Below are 22,857 nucleotides of genomic sequence, written 5' to 3'. Positions count from 1 at the left end.
ACTTACATGGATCCTGGGGAATGGGTCCTCGAACCAGGGTCCTTAAGGCATCACAGGCAAGTGCTTAACTGCTAAGCCATCTCTCCAGTCCCAAAAGTTCAATTTTTTTGGAACAATGAACTAAGTTCTGTCAGATTGGTATGCTTGAAAACACTTATCTGTCAGTGGAAACAAGATTAGATAAAGAAGGCCCAACATGGTGGTGCACACCTGTAATTCCAGCGCTTGGGAGGCAGAGGTAGGAGGATCACAGTGAGTTCAAGACCTTCCTGAGACTGAATAGTGAATTCCAGGTCAGCCTGGGCTACAGTGAGACCCTACCTCAAAAAACAAAACAAATTATGGGCTAAGGTGCTTACCTACAAAACCAAAGAACCCAAGTTCAACTCCCCAGAACCCATGTAAGCCAGATGCACAAGTTGGTGCTGTGTCTGGAGTTTGTTTGTAATAGCTAGAGGCCCTGACATACCCATTCTCTTTCTGCCTCTCTGCCTCGCTCTCTCTCTCTCTCTCTCTCTCTCTCTCTCTCTCTAATTAAAAAAAAAAAAAGATTGGATAAAGAGAGACAGGAACACAAGGGACAACTAGGAAGGCTTGGCCGCAGTCCTAAGTCATGAGGCTTTGAGCTTGCAGCCCATTTGGTATGTGACATATTAGGAATTAGCATATATATATATATATATTTGGTTTTTCGAGGTAGGGTCTCACTCTGGTCCAGGCTGACCTGGAATTAACTCTATACTCTCAGGATGGCCTTGAACTCACGGCGATCCTCCCACCTCTGCCTCCTGAGTGCTGGGATTAAAGGCGTGTGCCACCACGCCTTTATTTTTTTATTAAGGAGAACCTTTGTATAGATATATCATGTGGTGTTATTATCATTTCCCTCCTCCCTGCCCCCACTCCACTGAGGGTGCTCCTTAGTGGATTTGCTGGTACTCACCATGGAGCTGTGAGTTATGAGTTGTGAGAGCAGCAGTCAGCCATTGTGGGGAGCAGGAGATACCTCTGGATATTCCCTCCCACCCTGTGGCTCTTACAATCTTTCTGCTTCCTCACCCACAAAATTCCCTGAGCCTTGGTGGATATGCTTTAAGTCTACTTCAGTGTTGAGCTCCCAGCAGCTTCTAAGTCTCTGCTGTGTGCGTTTTGAGCATCCTCAGTGTCTGTCTCCACCCTCCTGGCCAGCTTGTCAGGCTTGCCACGGCCGCAGCGTTCTTGCTCATCTCAGCTCCTCTGTGCTTTCCCCTGTCTCCTCGCTGAGTGCAGAGGTAGTTCATCTCCTAACAGAGAATCAGCTGTCTAATCTACTCTTGTCTTGATAAATTTTGGTTGTCCTCAGTTCTTGCTGCTTTCTGAAAAAGAAAAACAGATTCTCCAATGGAGAGTGGATCAGCATAGGTTAAAGACAGGTTAAAGCGGATAAACATTGTTAATTTAGAGAGAGTTTGATGGGTATAGCCTCTCTTTTGGACAAACACTAGTGGGAGCTCCTTTTTTTTCCCTTGGTTTTTCTAGGTAGGGTCTCACTCTAGCCCAGGCTGACCTGGAATTCACTGTGAAGTCTCAAGGTGGCCTCCAGTTTACGGCAATCTTCCTACATGTGCCTCCCGAGTGCTGGGATTAAAGGCGTGCGCCACCACGCCCGGCGAACTTCTTATTATTGGAGTCTATAATCTTGGTCTCCATAGAATTCTGACTTGGTTCCCAGCTCCAGCTATGGCTTCCTTTCCACTGAACAGATCGCTTAAGCCAATCAGAGAGCCATTGATTACTCACCTAGACTGTTTTATTTTAACTTATTAAAATTTAATGGTTTGTTAAATGTCTATTTTGTATATATTTGACCTTAATAAAATTGTATGATTTCCCTTTGTTTTTCTCTCCAGATAATTTTTATGGTGGGACGAGGATACCTATCTCCAGATCTCAGTAAGGTTCGGAGTAACTGTCCAAAAGCCATGAAGAGATTAATGGCAGAGTGCCTCAAAAAGAAAAGAGATGAGAGACCCCTCTTTCCCCAAGTAAGAAAACGTTCATGCTACCAAAAAGAGCAAACTGACCTTCACAATCAGGGTTTTTAGCCCTGGTTTAGAGGACATACTAGGCATGGCTTTGAATTGATCTGATTATGTGTGGACTCCAGATGAGTAAACATAGAGTAGTTTTATCACAGTTGAACAGAAGTTTGATATCCCAGTATGAAATATTCAGAAAGACTCGTATCTGGCTAGCAGGCTGGCCTGAAATTCACTATGTAGTCAGGCTGGCCTTGAACTCACAGCAATTCTCCTACCTAAACCTCCCAACTGCTAGGATTAAAGGCATGCACTACCACGTCTAGCTTAGTTCTCAAATTTTTTGGTCTTAGAATCTTTTCTCACTTGCTTACTTGTTTGTTTGTTTGTTTTATGACGGGGATGGGCACACCAGGGCCTCGAGCCACTGCAGTCAAACTCCAGATGCAGGTGCCCTCTTGTGCTCGTGTGCACACGTGTCACCTTGTGTGTCTGGCCTACGTGGGTTCTGAAGAGCCAAACTTGGGTCCTTGGGCTTTGTAGGCAAGTGCCTTAACTGCTAAGCCATCTCTCCTGCCTTCCTTTTACATATTTTTTAAAGCATTAAAGACTACCAGAAGCCTTTTTTTATTTTATTTTGTTTGGTTTGTGTTTTTTTAATATTTTATTTATGTATTTGAGAGAGAGAGGCAGATAGACCGAGAGAGAACAGGCAAGCCAAGGCCTCCAGCCACTGCAAACAAACTCCAGACATACGTGCCACCTTGTACCTGTGGCTTACATGGGTACTAGGGAATCAAACCTTGGTCCTTAGGCTTTGCAGGCAAGCGCCTTAACCACTAAGTTCTCTCTCCAGCCCCAAATAACATTTTTTTTTTTTTTTGGTATAGCTAGTTTAGAGTAATTTTTTTCTTTTTTTTAAATTTTTATTAGCATTTTCCATGATTATAAAAAAAATCCCATGTTAATTCCCTCCCTCCCCCCTACACACTTTCCCCTTTGAAATTCCATTCTCCATCATATTACTTCTCCATCACAATCATTGTACTTACATATATACAATATCAACCTATTAAGTATCCTCCTCCCTTCCTTTCTCTTCCCTTTATGTCTCCTTTTTACCTTACTGGCCTCTGCTACTAAGTATTTTCATTCTCACGCAGAAGCCCAGTCATCTGTAGCTAAGATCCATATATGAGGGAGAACATGTGGCACTTGGCTTTCTGGGCCTGGGTTACCTCACTTAGTAGATTCCTTTCCAGGTCCATCCATTTTCTGCAAATTTCATAGCTTCATTTTTATAAAATATTTTTTTAAAGAAACTTAGGGAAAAAAAAAAAAGAATGGTAATTGTCAATACAGTCTGCTCCTAATGCTTTGTAAGTTTCCATCACTTTTTTTTTCTTGCAAGTCTAAAAGTCCTTAACTTAATAACCTCTTCTTTGTGTGTTTGTTTGCTTATTTATTTGTAAGCATAAAGAGAAGAGAGATGGACAGAGAGAGAATGGGCACACCAGGGCCTCCAGCCACTGCAAATGCTGCATGCATCTCTTTGTGCATCTAGCTTTATATGGGTACTGGGGAATTGAACTCGGTCCTTAGGTTTTGGAGGCAAGTGTCTGTTGCTGAGCCAGCTCTCCAGCCCCTAAGTTAATAATCTAGTAAACTCACAAAGACCTATGTGTGGTAGAATTCACTGTAGACCTAGTTACTAGAGTGGCCAAAGGTAGAAAGATCACTTGAGCCCAGGAGTTGAGAGCAAAGCCTGAACAACATAGCAGGTTGACCAGTCTGAACTAATAGAGTCTGTATCCAAAAGAAAAAAAAAATTGTTTATTTCTATTTGGTGGTGCACACCTTTAATCCCAGCACTCAGAAGGTAGAAGTAGGAGAATTGCCATGAGTTCGAGGCTGCCCTGAGACTATATAGTGAATTCCAGGTCAGCCTGGGCTAGATCAAGACCCTACCTCAAAAAATTTTTTTTTAATGTATAAATCCATTTTAGAAAACCAGGCTGGGCGTAGTGGCACATGCCTTTAATCCCAGCACTTGGGAGGCAGAGGTAGGAGGATTGCTGTGAGTTCAGAGCCACCCTGAGACCACATAGTGAACTCCAGGTCAGCCTGGACTAGAGCAAGACCCTACCTCAGAAAATCAAACCTGGGCGTGGTGCCACATGCCTTTAATCCCATCACTCAGGAGGCAGAGGTAGGGGGATCACCATGAGTTAGTTCAAGGTCACCCTGAGACTCTATAGTGAATTCCAGGTCAGCCTGGACTAGAGTGAAACCCTACCTATTAAATAAATAAATAAATAAATCAGGCTGGGGAGATTGCTCTGAGTACCTGTGTTTAGATTCCCAGACCCAAAGCAAAACCACAAGTTGTGACAGGCTCTTGTGATCCCAGTGCACCTAACTACCAGAAGGAGGCAGAGACAGTAGAATTTTCCAGAAGCTCAAAAATGGAGATGTAAACAAGAAACCTTGCCTCAAACAATGTAGAAGGTTAGGCTACACAGAAGTTGTCCTCTGACCTCCATAACATGTGCCATGGTGCATACACACAGATGTGAGCACACATACACCCACAAAATACATTTTTTAAAATATTTGTTTGTTTGAGAGAAAGAAAGAGGAAGAGGCAGAGAGAAAGAGAGAGAATGGGCATACCAGGGCCTCCAGCCACTGCAAAAGAACTCCAAGCACATGCACCCCCCTGTGCATCTGGCTAACGTGGGTCCTGGGGAATTGAACCAGGATCCTTAGGCTTCACAGGCAAATGCCTTAACCACTAAGCCATTTTTCCACCCCCCAAATACATTTTTTAAAAAACAACTAAAAATCTAGGCATGGTGGTACATGCCTTTAATCCCAGCACTGTGAGGCTAAAGTAGGATCACCGTGAGTTGGAGGCCATCTACAAGGGAGTTCCATATGAGCCTGAGCTAAACAATGACAATCTTCCCAAAACCTATGCTACCGAATCTACCTCCATAAATAAGTGTTCTGATATATACTAAGATGCTTACCATTATAGGGAAAACTAAAGACTAAGGTATTTCTCTATAGATGTCATACATATCAGTGAGAGAGAAGGAAATCAATGAGAAAATTATGTGCAGTAATGTACCATTTTAAAAGATGGTGAGGGGGTCTGGAAAGATGGCTTAGCAGTTGGGCTCTTGCCTGCAAAACCTAATGACTGGAATTTGATTCCCCAATGCCCACATAAAGCCAGATGCACAAGGTGACACATGCGTCTGGAGTTTGTTTACAGCATGTGGAAGCCCTGGTACACCCATTCTATCTGTCTCTTGTCTATTGCTGTCTGCCTGCTAATAAATAATAAGTAAATATTTGGAAAAAAAAAGATGGCAAGGGCTGGGCATGGTGGCACACACCTTTAATCCCAGCTCTTAGGAAACAGGTAGGAGGATTGCTGTGAGTTTGAGACCAGCCTGGGAGTACAGAGTGAGTTCCATGTCAGCCTGGGCTAGAGTCAGACCCTGCCTCAGGAAAAAAAAAAAAAAAAAGTGGTGTGAAGGGCTAGATAGACCGCTCAGTGATTACAGGCACTTGTTTCCAAAGCCTGATAGCCCCAGGTTCAATTTTTCAGCACCCTCCTAAAGCCAGATGCACAAAGTAGCACATGTATCTGGAGTTTATTTTTAGCAGCAGAATCCTTGGCATGCCCATATACATATACACAGTCATCTCAGTGTCTGTCTGTCTGTCTGTCTGTCTCCCTCTCTCTCTCTTTCTCTGTTTGCAAGTAAATAACAAATAAGGATGTCCTTTTTTTTAAAAACTTTTTTTTTTAAATTTTTTATTTATTTATTTGAGAGCGACAGACACAGAGAGAAAGACAGATAGAGGGAGAGAGAGAGAATGGGCGCGCCAGGGCTTCCAGCCTCTGCAAACGAACTCCAGACGCGTGCGCCCCTTGTGCATCTGGCTAACGTGGGACCTGGGGAACCGAGCCTCGAACCGGGGTCCTTAGGCTTCACAGGCAAGCGCTTAACCGCTAAGCCATCTCTCCAGCCCAGGATGTCCTTTTTAAAAAGATGGAGAGAAAGCCCTTTGTGGTGGCTCACACTTGTAATCCCAGAATTCAAGAGTCTGAGGCCAGTTTAGGCTTCATAGTTACAGTGTATCCTAGGTACAGAGTGAGACCCTGTTTGAAAAAAAGCCAAAAACAAAATAAAAGGTATAAAATATAAAAAAGGAGGAGGCTTCAAAGGGAAAGTGGGGGGGGGGGAATTACCATGGGATATTTTTTTATAATCATGGAAAATGCTAATAAAAAATTTTTTTTAAATATGCAAAGTGCTTAGTTCCATCTGGCTGTTCCTGAAGTGTACTATGTGGCTTTTGCTTGTGGCTTCTCTCCTCCCCGCCCCCCGTTCTTTTAAGAAGGGGACCAATTTCTTCTGCCATTATGGAAGTTCCCCTGGATCTGTAAGCTTCAATAAATATTCCTTCCTCCATTAAAAAAAAAAAAAAGGAGGAGGCTGAAGAGATAGCTTAACAGTTAAGGTACTTGCCTGCAAAGCCAGAGGACCTAGGTTCAGTTCCCTAGGACCCATGTAAGCCAAATGCTCAAAGTGGTGCATGTGTCTGGAATTCATTTGCAGTGGCTGAAGGCCCTGGTGCACCCATTCTTCTCTCCTAGTAAATAAATAAAAATAAAAATATTCAAATAGCCGGGCTTGGTGGCACACCCCTTTAATCCCATCACTTGGGAGGCAGAGGTAGGTGGATCACTGTGAGTTCAAGGCCACCCTGACACTACATACTGAATTCTAGATCAGCCTGAGCTAGAGCGAAACCTTACCTCGAAAAACAAAAAATAAATAAAAGGGGATGATGGGCTTTGTTCTCATATGTATGCGGAAGATCCAGAAGTAAGCTTACTTTCCACTCTTTAACAGTGGTTACCCTTGGGTGAAAGCAGCCTTATACTTCTTGTTACATTCTTTTATTTCATGCTTAACATGCATAAAGCCCTCACTAGGTTCAATCCCCAACTAGCACTATGAAAAAATTTAATTAAAAATATTTTTTAAAGCCAGGCATGGTGCTGCACGCCTTTAATCCCAGCACTTGGGAGGCAGAGGTAGGTGGATCACTGTGAGTTCAAGGCCACCCTGAGACTACATAGTGAATTCCAGGTCATCCTAGACTAGAGTGAAACCCTACCTCATAAAAGTTTGTGAGGGGCTGGGGAGAAGTTGAGTGGTAAAGGCACTTGTTTGCAAAACCTGTCACCCTGGGTTCAGTTTCCCAGCACCCTTGTAGAGTCATGGGCCAGACTTACTTGCAGTAGTAAGAGACGACCCTGTCTCAAAGAAGACAAAGCACAGACAAGCCCTCTAACCCCATGTATACATATGGCTGGGTGGTGGGTGAATAAAAATAGTTTTGGTACTCCAAGGATAATATAATAATAATGGCTGCTGAAATTTCATGGAGTATTTATTATATGCCATGTATTGTGCCAAGTCCTTCATATAAATGTTTCATGATTTTGAATGTGTATTATCATATTCCATGCCGTCAAAGGACATACCTATTTCCTGAGACTTAAGATATGTGGATTTCTGTATTGTGTACATTACTATTTGTAGGGTTTTCCTATATTCATCCTTGGGTTGTCACCTGTCACTTCTCATTCATGTGCCACTAGCAGTCTGACTCAGTTAGGGCACTATTTATTTTATTTATTTTAACATTCTATTTATTTATTTATTATTTGTAAGCAGAGACCAGAGGGAGAGAAAGAGAATGAGCATGCCAGAACCTCCAGCCACTGCAAACAAACTCCAGATGCATGAGTCACTTTGTGCATCTGGCTTTACATGGGTACTGAGGAATCAAACCTGGTTCGTTAGGCTTTGCTGACAAGTGCCTTATCCACTGAGCCATCTCTCCAGCCTTCCAGGTCCTATTTTTTTTAATTAATTTATTTATTTATTTGAGAGCAAAAATATGGAACGCTTCACGAATTTGCATGTCATCCTTGCGCAGGGGCCATGCTAATCTTCTCTGTATCGTTCCAATTTTAGTATATGTGCTGCCGAAGCGAGCACCCAGGTCCTGTTTTTAATTGTATGTATGTGAAACATTCCCAGGTACTAGGTTTCTTGCCCAGATGAATTGCTCTGCTGGTTCTGTTTAGTCATGTCGAGCTGGGGAGATGCCTTAGTGGTTAAAGGCACTTGCTTGCTGAGAGGTAGTCAGATATGCTCCGTGTTCTTTCTCTCCAGAAAGGACTCACAGTCTGTGCCAAATAGCTAGATGGTTTTAATTTTTCATTATTTGCCATTCCAAGGCTGCCAAATCTGTCCATTACTTCCCTATTCATTTTACACAAATAAAGGTTGTAGTACTGTGACAGTTTGGTGGTAATTGTTTTTAAAGGAAAACTGAATATAACGTAAGACTTAAGATATTGCTTGTGTGATTTATATGGTTTATACTACCTATATGTACATTCTGCATTGTTTTTTATTTCTTTGTTTTTGTTTTTTTTTCTTTAGATTCTTGCCTCTATTGAGCTGCTGGCCCGCTCATTGCCAAAAATTCACCGCAGTGCATCAGAACCCTCTTTGAATCGGGCTGGTTTCCAAACAGAGGATTTTAGTCTGTATGCTTGTGCTTCTCCAAAAACACCCATCCAGGCAGGGGGATATGGTGCGTTTCCAGTCCACTGACACAAATTAAATAAGTGAGAAATTGAAGTAAGGTAGTAACAAAAATAAAATAAAGGAATATGTTTGCTTATGTGTCAAATGACTAGGAAACTATTATTTATAGATGAACCAAAAAATGTTTGTGTGTTTAAAAACTAGGTAAAATATTCCCAATCTAGAATTCATTCCTAACATTGACTTCTCAACATAGATGGTTTAAAAAACACACAAATATTGCGAAAAATTTGCAGTGCCTCTTCCAGAGACTTCCCTTCCTCTCCTGAGTTTGTCTGTTTACTTGGTGATTCTAAGTATTGAAGCAATAAAGTTTCTGTGCAGTTTTTGTTGTTAGCCACCATTCATCATTAGGGACTCCAGAGGAGGACATCTCCTCTCTATTACCAGGTGGAAGTTTACAGAATTAAGTCATCCTGCTTTTATTCTTAACACTTTAATGTACCTATTTCTTTTTACTACAATACAGAAACAGTGAAAGTCCTTTATTTCCTTGGCGCAATAGAGAATTCTTTTTAGTAAACTGATAGTACAAGTAGACAAAGGTGCTGCTCAGTGATACATTTGACAGATATAAAATGGTTTAACTTTGGATTTTTGGTGGAAAAGTATTATAAATTTTAGATAATATTCTTTTAGATAATGTTTATGTAGTAAGGATGACTTAACATTTATATTTCCTTCCAAATGTTTTGCCTTCCTATTCTCATTCTTCCCTCTCCCCCAAAAAATAACTTCACAGCATTCTGGGAAGTTTCAAGTTTGTTTTCTTTTTAGATAACTGATTTCCAAACAGCCATTAGTGTTTTGTTTTTTTTTTTAAATTTCAGGTTGTAGTTACCTTTTGTGGTATGTATTTTAGCAATCAGTTTATCATTGTGACTCAGAAACTTAATTCCCCTCATAGCCTTTGTCAAGCAAGATCCTGGCCCTAATGAGTGCCTGATATTCTGTTTTTGCATTTCAGTGTGAAATACTTATAATGTTGACATTTTTCATGTGTGTAGAGAATGAGTGTAAAATGTAGCAGTCATATAGTATAGTCTTCTGTGACTCAGAAGGAATCAAAAAGCAGGGAGTAGTGTTGTAGTCTTGCAAGAGTTCTGCCATTTCTACTTCCTAGTTGCCTAGGGACCACAGCCAGCCTGTTGACGACATCTTTACTTACTCCATGTGGACTTGTGATGATAGACACAGCCAAAAGCCAAAGGTGATTCAACACACACAGGCCACATCTGCATTCATGTTCTCCTCCTGGGAAGTCAGTAATGTAGAGCATTGGGAAGACTTAACTTTTCTAATTAAAAAAAAAAAAAACAAAACAGGCACAGTATGGACAGGAGAATCATAAGTTCAAGGTAGGTCTAGGCAGGTCTAGGCTGCATAGCAAGAAACCCACCCAAGGGCTAGGGATTAGGGACATTGCTTAGTAGTATTTGGAGTGTATTTATTCACAGATAGAACATGTAGCCAATGTTCTTCCTATGTCTAAAGCAGTAATGAATTTGGATAAGAAATAACCTGATAGATTTTTTTCATCATCTTTTAAGACAAGACTAGCCTTGAACTCAGTAGTCTTCTTGCTGCAGACTCTTAGATTTTTCACAGTGCATTTCTGAACTAAAAAATAATTGGTCATGTCTTTAAACTTGTTAATATAGTCCTTAGCCCCATGCGTGGGGACACATGCCCATAATCTCAGTACTCAAGAATCAGAGTCACAAGAATGGGAGCTCAAGGCTAGCATGGGATAATGAGTCCCTGTCTCAAAAAAAATTTTTTTTCCTTAAAATGATTAGCTTTTAAATATGCAATGATATTTGTCTAAAATCCCAAAGTCTTATTTTTTTTTAAGTCTTCCCACATACTCTCTACACCATTCTTATTTTTTTGTTGTTGTTGTTTATTTGATTTTTTTTTATTTTTTTTTTGAGATAGGGTCTTACTCTAGCTCAGGCTGACCTAGAATTCACTATGTCATCTCAGGGTGGCCTTGAACTAATGACATCCTCCTACCTCTGCCTCCTGGGTGGGTGTTGGGATTCAAGGTATGCACCACCACACCTGGCTACCATTCTTATATAAAATCAAGTAAATACAAATTTAGGTTACTCTTACTCAGAAAACATTACTTTTTTTTTTTTTTTTTTTTTTTTTTTTTTGGTTTTTCGAGATAGCGTCTCACTCTAGTCTAGGCTAACCTGGAATTCACTATGTAGTCTCAGGCTGTCCTGGAACTCATAGAAATCCTCCCACCTCTGCCTCCCAAGTGCTGGGATTAAAGGCGTGTGCCATAGCGCCCAGCTATTTTTTTTTTACATTTTGACCTCTTAATTTTTTTTTTTTTTTTTTGGTTATTTTTAGTTATTTACTTGAGAGTGACACAGAGAGAGAGGGAGAGAGAATGGGCGCATCAGGGCCTCCAGTCACTGCAAACAAACTCCAGTTGCATGTGCCACTTTCTGCATTAGCTTACATGGGTATTAGGGAATTGAGCCTCAAACAGGGTCCTTAGGCTTCACAGGCAAGTGCTTTATTGCTAAGCCATCTCTCCATCCCTTGGTCTCTAATTTTTAGTTAGTTAAATTAACATACCAAGATTTTCAAATTGTCACAAAGAGTATCAGGTGTTTCATTTCAAATTATTTCACACAAGTAAAGTTGCCTCTCAGTTCAAATAAGACAGGGTAGGAGTCGGACCCTAGAGATTTCCAGAAATGTAAAAAGGAGTAAGATACACACATATAGAACACACACACACACACACACACACACACACAGTGATGATGATATATAATCATATATATCATCTAAAGCCAAGAGCATCTGTTACTCCTATCGTTTCTTTAAAATTGTATGATTTGGGGGCCATTTATAGAAAGAACTTCATTTTTTTAATCCCTAAACTATGCATCCTATTTGTTCCCCCACCCGCCCAAAGTCTTTAAAACAAAATTACAGGGTCTGGAGAGATGTCTTAGCAGTTAAGGCACTTGCCTGCAAAGCCAGAGGGCTTCGGTTTGATCTCCCAGGTCCCACGTAAGCCAGATGCGCAAGGTGGTACATGTGTCTGGAGTTTGTTTGCAGTGGCTGGAAGCTATTTTCTCTCTCTCTCTCTCTCTGTCTTTCTCTCCCCCTCTCTCTCCCCCTGTGTCTTTCTCTCAAACAAATAAATAAAAATAAAATATTTTTTAATTGAGGTCAAAATATAAAAATAAAGCCTGGCATTGTGGCACATACCTTTAATCCCAGTACTTGAGAGGCAGAGGTAGGAGGATCATAATGAGTTCAAGGCCCCCCTGAGATTGCAGAGTGAATTCCAGGTCAGCCTGTGCTAGAGTAAGACCCTCCCTACCTTAGAAAAACAAAACAAAAAAATTGTACCTTTTTTTAAATTTTATTTTTATATTTGAGAGAGAAAGAGGCAGAGAGACAGAGAGAGAACGGGTATGCCAAGGCCTTCAGCTGCTGCAAACAAACTCCAGGAGCATGTGGACCCTGGGTAATCGAATCTGGGTCCTTTAGCTTTGCAGGCTAGCACCTTAACTGCTAAGCCATCCCTGCTGCCCTTCTTTTTCTTTTTGAGTTTGGATCTCTCATTAGCCTGGAACTCACCAAGTAGACTAAACTGGCTGGCCAGCCAACCCCAGGGATTAACCTCTCTCTGCCTCCTCTGTGCTGGGATTTACAAGCATGTCCCACCACACCTGGCTTTTGTATGTGGGTTGTGGGGATTGAAGTCAGTTCCTCTTGGGAGGCAAGCATTTTGCCTACTGAGCTCAGTTGTTTATATTTTTAAGGCTAATATTAAGTTTAATTAAAGCTAATTTTGATTAGAACACTAAAGTGTTATCCAAACCATGTTTTGACTTCAGATTCCTTTGGTAAGCTTTAAATTCTGCAGGATATAGTCACTGTAAGACTATTGCAAGTCACTTTAAGGAAGTGTATTAAAATATTGAGACAGGGGGTGGGGGGAATTACCATGGGATATTTTTTTATAATCATGGAAAATGCTAATAAAATTTTTTTAAAAATTGAGACTAACCTTAAAACCAGATGTACTGTAAGCAGCGTTGATGGTGTTGCTTATATATTCCTAGAGTCTCTGTTAGCATAAGTCTCCGATGATTATGCTGTTTGTTGTTTTTTTTGTGTGTGGGTTGTTGTTTTTTTTAAGATAGGGTCTTACTTACTTATTAGTATAGGCTGGCCTAGAATTCTAGATCTTCCTGTTACAGCCTCCCAAGTGCTGAGATTAATAGAAATGTAAACCAGTGCACCCAGTTTCCTTCCCTGGTCTTTTGACTCAGCCATATCTTTTGTTGTTGTTGTTGTTCAAGGTAGGGTCTCAACTCTAGTCCAGGCTGACATGGAATTCACTATATAGTCTCAAGCTTGTCTTGAACTCACAGCTATCCTTCTACTTATGCCTCCTGAGTGCTGGGATTAAAGACGTGCACCACCACACCTGGCTCAACAATATTTTTTTAATTTTTATTTTTTTTATTTTTTATTGACATTTTCCATGATTATAAAAAAATCCCATGGTAATTCCCTCCCCCCCCCCCACTTTCCCCTTTGAAATTCCATTCTCCATCAACAATATTTTAGTTACTTGTCCAGCTCAAAAAAATCTTAGTTACTTGTTAAAATTTAAAAAAAAAAAACTTGGACAAAGCAAAATAGTATTAATGGCTACAGTCCAGTTACTATATCTTAATTATTAAAAACAGTTTAGGAACAAGCCAGGTGTGGTGGTGCATGCCTTCAATCCCAGCATTTGTGAATTTGAGGCCACCCTGAAACTACAGAATAAATTCCAGGTCAGCCTGAGCTAGAGTGAGACCCTACCTCAAAAAAAAAAAAAAAAAAAAGTTTTGGAGAGCAGGAGAGAAGGCTTAGTGGTTAAGGCGCTTGCCTACAGAGCCAAACAACCCAGGTTCGGTTCCCTGGAACCCACATAAGCCAGATGTGTAAGGTGGCGCATGTGTCTGGAGTTCATTTGCAGTGGCTGGAGACCCTGGTGCATTCATTCATTCTCTCTTTCTACCTCTTTCTCTCTTAAATAAATAAATAAAAATAAAATTTTTAAAAAGGGTTTAGGTGCTTGGCATGGTGGACGCATGCCTTTAATTCCATTACTCAGGAGGCTGAAGAAGGAGGGTCACCATGGGTTCAAGGCCAGCCTGGAGTTGCATGGAATATAACCTTGGGAGGCAGAGGTAGGAGGGTCACTGTGAGTTCAAGGCCACCCTGAGATGGCAGAGTGAATTCCAGGTCAGCCTGTCAGCCTGTACTAGTGTGAGACCCTACCTCGAAAAAACAAAAAAAAAAAGTAACTTTAAAAGAATGTAGGGGGGCTTGTTAATAGTTAAGAGCATGTGCAGTTTTCTTCTTTTGGGATCTTGTGCAAGTTTCCTGGACCCAATTTGCTCATCCCTAAAATAAAGACAAATAAGCCAAGCATAGTGGTGCACACCTGTAATCCCAGCACTCAGGAGGCAGGAGTAGGAGGAGTACCGTAAATTCAAGCATAGTGGTGCACACCTGTAATCCCCCAGCACTCAGGAGGCAGGAGTAGGAGGAGTACCGTAAATTCAAGCATAGTGGTGCACACCTGTAATCCCAGCACTCAGGAGGCAGGAGTAGGAGGAGTACCGTAAATTCAAGCATAGTGGTGCACACCTGTAATCCCAGCACTCAGGAGGCAGGAGTAGGAGGAGTACCGTAAATTCAAGCCCAGCCGGGACCACATAGTGAATTCTGGATCAGCCTAGGCTAAACTGCTTTGAAAAACAACAAAAATGAATAAATATTTTAAAATAACAACAAATAATAGCTCTGCCTGGTATGACTGTTACGGGGATTAATGTGTAAAGTGTTCAGTGAGTCACCTGGCATACATTAGGTACTCAAACAGCTGCTTGCTAAAATGCATGCAAATCTTAGAATTCACCTAGCCAGCCATTAGCAATCTTGTGTGTTGGGTCATGCCAGCACTCTCTAGCAACCTCTTAGAATCTGATAGCAGTCAAATATTGGGTAGATTATAAGTAGATTAATTAGTGTATTGTATTCATATAAATGATTGCTTGGATCTTCATCAAAAGCTACCATTAAGAAATGGTGGCGCACACCTTTAATCACTGTGAGTTCCAGGGCACCTTGAGACTACATAGTAAATTGCAGGTCAGCCTGAGCTAGAGAGAGACCCTACCTTGAAAAACAAAAAAAGAAAGAAAAAAGTGACATGAAACCAGGTGTGGTGGCACATGCCACATGCCACATGCTTGTAATTCCAGCTCTCAGATTCTGAGGTAGGAGGATCACTCTGAGTCTGAGGCCAACCTAGGCAAGACACTGTCTCAGAAACAACACAATAACCAAAACAAGATGGCAGTGTTATGCTGACTAAATCCCAATACCTGTTAGCCAATCCCCTAAAATTAACAATGGTATTATTATAGTAGGAATGGATGTTAGCTATAAGTAGAAGTGACAGGCAAAACGGTAGATGGGAAAATAATGGCCATGAAATCCTCCAATTTGGTAAGCTGACGTCATATGGTACCTCAAAGGAACTTTGTGGCTTAAAAAGTTCCTTATTCAGGAGTGTGTTTAGTGAGATATGCCTAGACTTAAATTTGGGGTTAGGAGAAAGGTGAAATTACTAGAAAAGTAAATTAAAAGACTTTTTTGCCGAGTATGGTGGCACATGCCTCTAATCCCAGCACTTGGGAGGCAGAGTTAGGAGGATTTCCGTGAATTTGAGGCCACCCTGAGACTACATAGTGAATTCTAGGTTAGCCTGGGCTACAACGAGACCTTGAAAAACCAAAAAAAAAAAAAAAGTGTAATAGGAAAAGTTATTTGACCCCTTATTTTTATGTTTTGCAAAATGAGGACAATTCTTGGTTCTTCCTTATTGATAGTGATATTATAATATGTCACAGGTGAAAATGAGTTGCATCTACAAATAGATGTTACTTACTATCAATCAATCAAGTTTCTTGGAAATTTTGTCCATTAGACCTGTTTTCAGCTTGATTTGGGAAATGATCTGTAGAATTGATATTGAGTATCAATATAACTGAATTCTTCTGCCTACCATATATACATACTTATATTTTTTTAAATGAACTTCAACCACTACATGCTGATGTTACTGGGCTTGTAATATGTGACTAGTTGTCTTTCAGTGAGGTTCAAATGAGGCTTTTCTGTCTTGGGGTTGTTTTGAGATAACTTTTTTAAAATTAGCTCTTGTCCTCCCTCTACAGGAGAATTTGCAGCCTTCAAGTAGCCACTCCATCATGGCAGCATCCACTCTTATTTCTTAAGTCTTGTGTTTGTACAATTTGTTAACATCAAAACACAGTTCTGTTCCTCAAATCTTTTTTAAAGATACAAACTTCAATGCATAAGCTCGTGTGGAACAGAATGGAATTTCCTATTCAACAAAAGAGGGAAGAATGTTTTAGGAACCAGAATTCTCTGCTGCCAGTGTTTCTTCTTCAACCCAAATACCACGTGCATACAAGTCTGCCCACTCCCAGGAAGAAAGAGGAGAGACCCTGAATTCTGACCTTTTGATGGTCAGGCATGATGGGAAGAAACTGCTGCTACAGCTTGGGAAAGTCTGCCCGTCAACTTTGCCCTTCTAACCACCAGATCGGTTGTGGCTGGTCATGTGACGGGGCGATTTCAATCACCAAGCATCATTCTCTTTCCTGTTCTGGGGATCTTGTAGTGGAGCTCTTTCCCCTACCCACCACTTGTTAATTTCTGAGGGATGGAACAAAATGCAGCATACCTTTCCCCTGTGCCGTGTGTTTAGTCCTCGACAAGGTTTATCACAGAGAAGCTCCTTAAATGGAGGCTGAGAGGCCAGGAGGAGCTGCACTGGGGACCGAGAAAAAGGGAGTGCTGCGTCTTCTTCCTGACCTCGGGCTCTCTCGCCTCCGGTTGCCTTGCTCACTGGGCTCTGCCTAACCACGCGGCTGGACAGTGCTGGCACACAGCGCCTTCTTTTCTCATTGGGTCCAGCAATGGAGGTGAGGGCTGGGGACTTGTTTCCTCCACATGTAGCAAATTCTCAGGAAAATACAGTCCATATCTTCCTCTAAGCTCTTCCAGTCACCAAGTTCTTACATGGCTACTTTGTCCAAGGCACAAAATGCCATGGACATTATCTGATTAAGGCCTACAAAACTGCTTACTGACAGTTTTGAATGTGAGAAATTTAATGTAATTTAAATGCAAGGTACAGGTTTTAATTTCTGATTCCTTCTATTTTTATTAAAAATGAAAATTTTCAGGTTTAATTGGAATAAATTAAGACTTCCCATCAGAATTATGTATCCTGAAAATTTTATTTTTGTTATGTAAAAAACTTTTAGAGAACAATTATTATCCTTTTCTCTACCTAAATATGAGAAGTCTTAGCATAAAGACGGTTATTTATAATTTTAAATGAATGGTACTTGCTGGATCCACACTAACATCTTTGCTAATAATCTCATTGTTTCTTCCGACTTATTCCTACACTACATCCTACATCCTCTTTCTAGTCTTTTATCTAGAATATGCAACCTAAAATAAATATGGTGGTGTCTCCATTCACTCTCTTTCTTTCTTTTTCCCCAAGCCTGGTCTTCAAAAGGTTGGGTAAATTTGGCAGCTGGGTTCTCCAGGTAGGAGACAGAGAACTATTAAGGGTCTTAGACTTCAGGAGTGTGTGAGAGGCCTGTCACCAGTTGTTCTTGTAGAATGGCCTACTGTGGGGTTGAAACCCTAAATCTTATCTTTGCACAAGTGAAAAATATAGTCTAGTCATATTTTTCCTTGGCCTTTACGAAAGAGTAATATAAGTCACCATTGTAGCCAAGAGAGATTGGATATATTAATAGAAAACGCCTCCCTTATCAAAAGTCTAGAATCACTTTCCAAAATTTAGAAATGCAACTCAAATGAGATGTACTTAGGCAGCTAAGCTGTAGTCAAGACCCTGAAATAATGCTGGGAATTAAAAATTGTTTTAAAATTTCATATTATAACTCTAGGTCCATATTTTAGCCTAGTCACTACCATTAAATAATTTTGTTAAGATACCTATTGTCAGAGAAAAACCTACCAAAAATTTTATGGACTTAGGAAAGATGGTCTCAGTAAAGTGGAAAATACATGTATTTGACAGTTTGAGCAGCAGCATGTTTTTAAGTCTTACATGAGCAGAGCAGTGTCTTTAAATTTTTGAAAATTCAAAAGATGGAAATGAATCGTGCTGATCAGAAAAGCAGCCTCTGCCTGGTGTGCCTCTTTTGGAAGCCATTAGTATTCTTTCGATGCTCCTTCTCATGGCTGTGTCTCCTTTACCGAACGGGGCTTCGGTCTTGAATTCTGGCTGGTCATGCCTGGGACAGGGCTGCCTCAGTGCTGGTGGACCGGCCCGCCACCCTTCGGGAGAAAGCTTGGTTTGAGTTGTACTGCAAGGTGACAGACCTCTTCCTTCCTTTCACTTTATTAGAGGTTGCGCTCTGGTTTGAAAAAGGAAAGAAAGCAAACGTAAGAAATGAAGCTGTGCCCAGAAACTCAGCTCAGGGTATTGAGAATTGTTGTTTTTTTTTTAATAGAGAATTTAAAAAGTAGAAATCCATGTTTGAGTCTCCCTTATTTTCTATCAAAGTTTTTCCCTAGTTTACAAAGGACATGAAAAGGGGTTCCTTTGTGCTTTATTTTTTTGATGCTTAGGCCGCAGATGATCTTGTTGAGCTCCTTGTGCGTGCTGAGTGTCGTGGAGATAGTGAGAGGCTGTGGCTGTCTGTCCATGCAGTGGCTGCAGCGCCTGCTGCAGAGTGCTTTGTTTTTGTTAGTGAGACTGAAGTCTTCTGAAAGATTTGAGAGCAACTATGAAGAATTGTTTTTAAATATGCAATATTCCTGATGGACTTCTTTCATCATTTAACTATTGTCTAGAACCCAAACTTAAACTTTCACCACTGAAATAATTTTGACCAAAAAAGGTAGTTTATAGAAGGAACTTGTGAGTAGAGAATCCAGTGTGGTCATTTGTATTTAGGTGCACCATGAAAGAAGATTCTCTGAAACTCAGATTCTGGCTGCTGTACATCCCGTTCCTTGTATTTGAAAGCTGGTAGGACATGAGGAGACAGTCCATGGAAGTGTTCTACTCAGCTCGTGTCTGAGAGGAAGGCGTTCTGCAGGGCGTAGGTCAAGACTTCGCACTGTCCACCAGAACGCTTGTACATACTTCCTCCTCCTCGGTGCAGTCCCGCTTGTCACATGATGTTCTTGTATTCAGCAGGCACCCAGAGCTGTGCGTGGCCCTCTTCAGATCTCACCTGTCCCTGTCACACACACCCCTTCCAGCCACTTGCAAACCTCAGCATCTGAGTTTGAAATGCAGTGCAGGGTTCAGGCGACCGCTTCAAAAACCCCCTCCTCGGAATGAGGCAGTGAATAGTTACTTGTTTTAAACTATGAAAAGTCAGCAGCTCTCGAACATGAAGGTGGTGTAAGATTGTCGCTTCCGCATGTGCTTGTGTTTGTCCTGAAGGGCGTGATGCGTCTAAGCAGTGATCCGTAAGAAGGAAGGAGAACAACATGTGGCCCACAGGTTCCGAATGTTGCTGAGGTAGTGGCAGGGCCTGCTCGGGACACCTCAGGGTCTTAACCCGAAGTCAGCTGCAGCTGCGAGACATCAAGTCGTTGCGGCATCACTTCTCTACCCATGATACACTCCTCTTCTCAGTATTAGCAAAACAGAGCATCTTCATAACGAGTTAGCCACAGCTTTGTCACATGCACAGATCTCATACACAAAGACTGCCCAGCTTAGGTGGTATAGGGTGTCCTTTTGTAAGAATCTCTCCTTTGTTCGAATTGGCATTGTTAGTGCTCAAATAGCAGCACCCTGAGACCAGCAGATGTGAGCTGTGAAGCTATAAAGAAAACCACAGCCAGAGATGGAAGGGTCACTGTGAGGATAAAGAGCAAGTAGCTTACCATTATACAGTGAAATGGTAACAATGTGGGCGAGGCCCTAGGAAAATACCTTGACATTTGCCAAATGATCTTACTGTGCCTTCATGATGCAATAAAAAAAAGCTAAAATTTTAGCAGAAATCAGTGATTTATGAAGAGAACAGCCACTCTGGTTTAACTCAGCTACGTTCATATTTTTTAGAGTGCAATTTAGACTGCAAAGATAAATGCACTAAAGAGTTTATAGCCAAAATCATGTTTAAAAAATGAGAAAACCGGTGAATTTTCAGTGAACAAAATTATTTTTTTAAAGCACATAGTCCCTAGTATAGTCAGAAGTACTTATCACATAGAGCAACTAGGTTGGAAATATAGTTCAGTGACATTTCTAGAGAAACTTTTTCTATTCCCATAGGTTCTTCAAAGCATGGAACTTTTATACAATAAAAATGTTTGACAATTTAAGATACTGCTGTAGTTTAGTTTTGAAGTACTGTATGCTGGGCAGCAATTGGGTATTAACTTAGTGAGAAAGGAGAAATCCACATCGAGGTGGGATTTGATTTGATCGGTTTCCAGAGAACGGCTGCCAACCTAGTCGTCCCGTGCTCCCGTGCGGAGCGCGAGCCTGCCCTCGGGGCTTGCGGGCAATGCTGCCAATGCTGCTGTGGTGCGCGGTGAGGGCCCAGGCCGGCTCTGGAGGCGTCCTTTGTGAGGGGCATTGGGATGTGAATGAACTGGACATTCACTGGTGTAGTTCTGTTTCTTCCCTCGCCACCCCTGAGAAGGTCAATGCACTGTCCCATTAGCAGTTTCACTGAGATGATTCCTGATGCCAGAGAAAGGTAGTGTGTCTCTGCCTACAGAGGCAATGACTTGTAGATGGCCGGAAGAGAGAGAAGTGGTCAGTGTGTTCATGTCCGTGTTGCTAGCTCTGGGAAAGTTGAAAATGCTGGTGAGATGTTTGGCGTTACCAGTGTACTAGACAGTGAACCTTGTTTTACTATTTTCAAATAACTTACTTTCACTTCTAGTTGAGCAAATATATTTAAATTAAAATTCAGTCCTAATTTTTGCCAATTGTAGAAAAGAATTGGTTTGGTTTGTTTTTTGAGAGGAGTTGTTTGTTTTGTTTTTGCTGGGGATTGAGGCCAGGGCCTTGCATATGCTAAGCAAGAGCTCTACCACTAAGCCACATCCCCAGTCCATAAAATCTTAAGAGAAAGGTTTTAAAAAACTCCTATACGCACACAGTCACCACCTCAATAAAGTGATAAAAACAGATCCTGTATTTTGCACTCCACAACTTCAATTGTTCAGTTTTTGTTACTAAATTACTTTCACTAAAATGTTTACTTTACTTAGCTGTTTTGACTAATTGCTATGATATAACCAGTTGTGCATGAGGACAGCAGCTAATGTGTCTTTTGTGGTGTATTTTTTAAATAAAGAATTCTGTAGATTGATATACTCTGAAAATAGAGAGCTGAAATATATTTATTCATGGTAGTTTCAAAAAGGATGTTTTGTGCAAATCATTTGCTTTTCCTGGCAGCTGGTTCCCATCTGCAGTGTGAGTGTGCAAGGGAGACAGACGGTCAGGAAACACGAATAGGCAATAGGCGCAGCAGAGGAACAGTCCGAACAGGGTGGAGTGGGCCGGAAGTTTCTTGGTCCCATTTTGCCTTGAAAATTACTCTTGTTTTTGTGTTCAGCCTTTTGAATGCTCATGCTTTTGGACGGGGGTGGGTTACACAGGAAGAAACTGCAGACTACTCATAACAGACCCAGACTACGGCACAAATGGAAGAAAATGAACCAAAATGAGTGGAATGGCAGTTAAATCACAAATTAGCAAAAAGCTAATGTAAGGGTAGGAAATTTACTATCATTACCTGTAATACAATGTAAGAGTGCAATAAGAGTGCTTTTTATTCAAAGCTGTGAACGGTGTTGTTAAATCATTCCTTCTTAATACATTTGTGTGTTCATAGCTGATTAAAACCAGCTATTTAAATGTATGCCTTTTTATTCATGTTAATTACCAATATAAGTGGCTAACCTTTTTGTCTTATTTATCTTCATGTTATTTAGTTTACATACCAGGTGTGTGAGTAGGGGGATGTGTGTGTTCATTTGAAAACATTTTTCAGTAGGTCCTGTGTCCTTTTACACCACATGGTCTCACTTTGGTTTGTCCTCCATGATTTCTCCTGATTTGAGGGACTGTGTCCCAGAAATAACACTTGTGGTATTCCCTTTGGTTGGGTGTACATCATCTGATCTTTCCCACTCAGCACTTGCTGTAAGTTAAGACTGTACACCTGACCAGGTATTGACTTGCTCATCAACATGTCTCTGAATTCTGCTCAGTAGCCGTGATTGCTCTTTGGCTTAGCCGAAGGAAAAGGAAATGCCCTTTTTCACGTTCGTCTTGGTCTGAGGACAAGTCGCCTGTGCGGGAGAGGAAAGGGAAACGCGTCGCGCCTGAACTGCAGTGGATATGGCTCCTGTTTCACCCCCCCAGACCTTACGGCGACTCGCATACACATTCCTCGTCTGTAACTGCCAAAGGTTCGGGTTTATGTCACTTCAGTTCCACTCAAGCACTGAAAAGGTTCTCATAGAGTCTGGGGTGTTCCCAGTGAAAAGATGGGGACTTTTTCATTGTCCACAGACCTCTCTATACCTGCTTTGCAAAAATTATAATGGAGTAACTATTTTTAAAGCTTATTTTTCAATTCATAAGAAAAAAAAGACATTTATTTTCAGTCAAATGGATGATGTCTCTTCTTACCCCTTCCTCCTCACTGTTTGCTTGACTTTCGTCTTCTTCCCTGTACCTACTTCCTGATACTTTGGTTCTCTTTCCTGCTCAGGTCCCTTCATTTGTACTTTGGAGTTTTTCTCATGTAAATTTGTATAATGGAAAATATTGTTCAGTTTGGATAGAAAGCATGGAGAATTAAATAAAAAAGATAGCTGAAAATCAGATTGAAGAAATTTATTTCTGTGTAAAGTTATTTAAAAACTCTGTATTATATAAAAGGCAAAAAAAAGTTCTATGTACTTGATGTGAATATGCGAATTCTGCTATAATAAAGATTGACTGCATGGAGAAG

The 22,857-nt window shown here is 41.0% G+C and overlaps 1 protein-coding gene and 1 non-coding gene across 6 annotated transcripts in view; one reads left to right on the top strand and one right to left on the bottom strand.

Annotated features, from left to right (window-relative positions):
- The window catches only part of Braf (B-Raf proto-oncogene, serine/threonine kinase), a 169,736-nt gene extending 146,880 nt beyond the window's left edge, over window positions 1–22,856 (top strand). For all 5 annotated transcript variants that reach the window (XM_045159953.1, XM_045159955.1, XM_045159952.1 and 2 more), the window contains 3 exons: window positions 1,890–2,024; window positions 8,561–8,714; window positions 16,012–22,856. In XM_045159953.1, the coding sequence (XP_045015888.1) occupies window positions 1,890–2,024; window positions 8,561–8,714; window positions 16,012–16,034 (312 nt within the window). In that variant the 3' untranslated portion in view covers window positions 16,035–22,856. The remainder of the gene's footprint in view (window positions 1–1,889; window positions 2,025–8,560; window positions 8,715–16,011) is intronic.
- LOC123464156 lies at window positions 8,004–8,110 on the bottom strand. Its single transcript, XR_006639397.1, has one exon. It is a non-coding gene; the product is annotated as a U6 spliceosomal RNA (small nuclear RNA).
- Window position 22,857: the final 1 nt, after the last annotated feature.

Source organism: Jaculus jaculus, chromosome 10, assembly GCF_020740685.1.
Source record: "Jaculus jaculus isolate mJacJac1 chromosome 10, mJacJac1.mat.Y.cur, whole genome shotgun sequence".
Taxonomy (NCBI): Eukaryota; Metazoa; Chordata; class Mammalia; order Rodentia; family Dipodidae; genus Jaculus; species Jaculus jaculus.
Note: the sequence above shows the minus strand (reverse complement) of the source record. Positions and strands in the feature narration are given on the sequence as shown.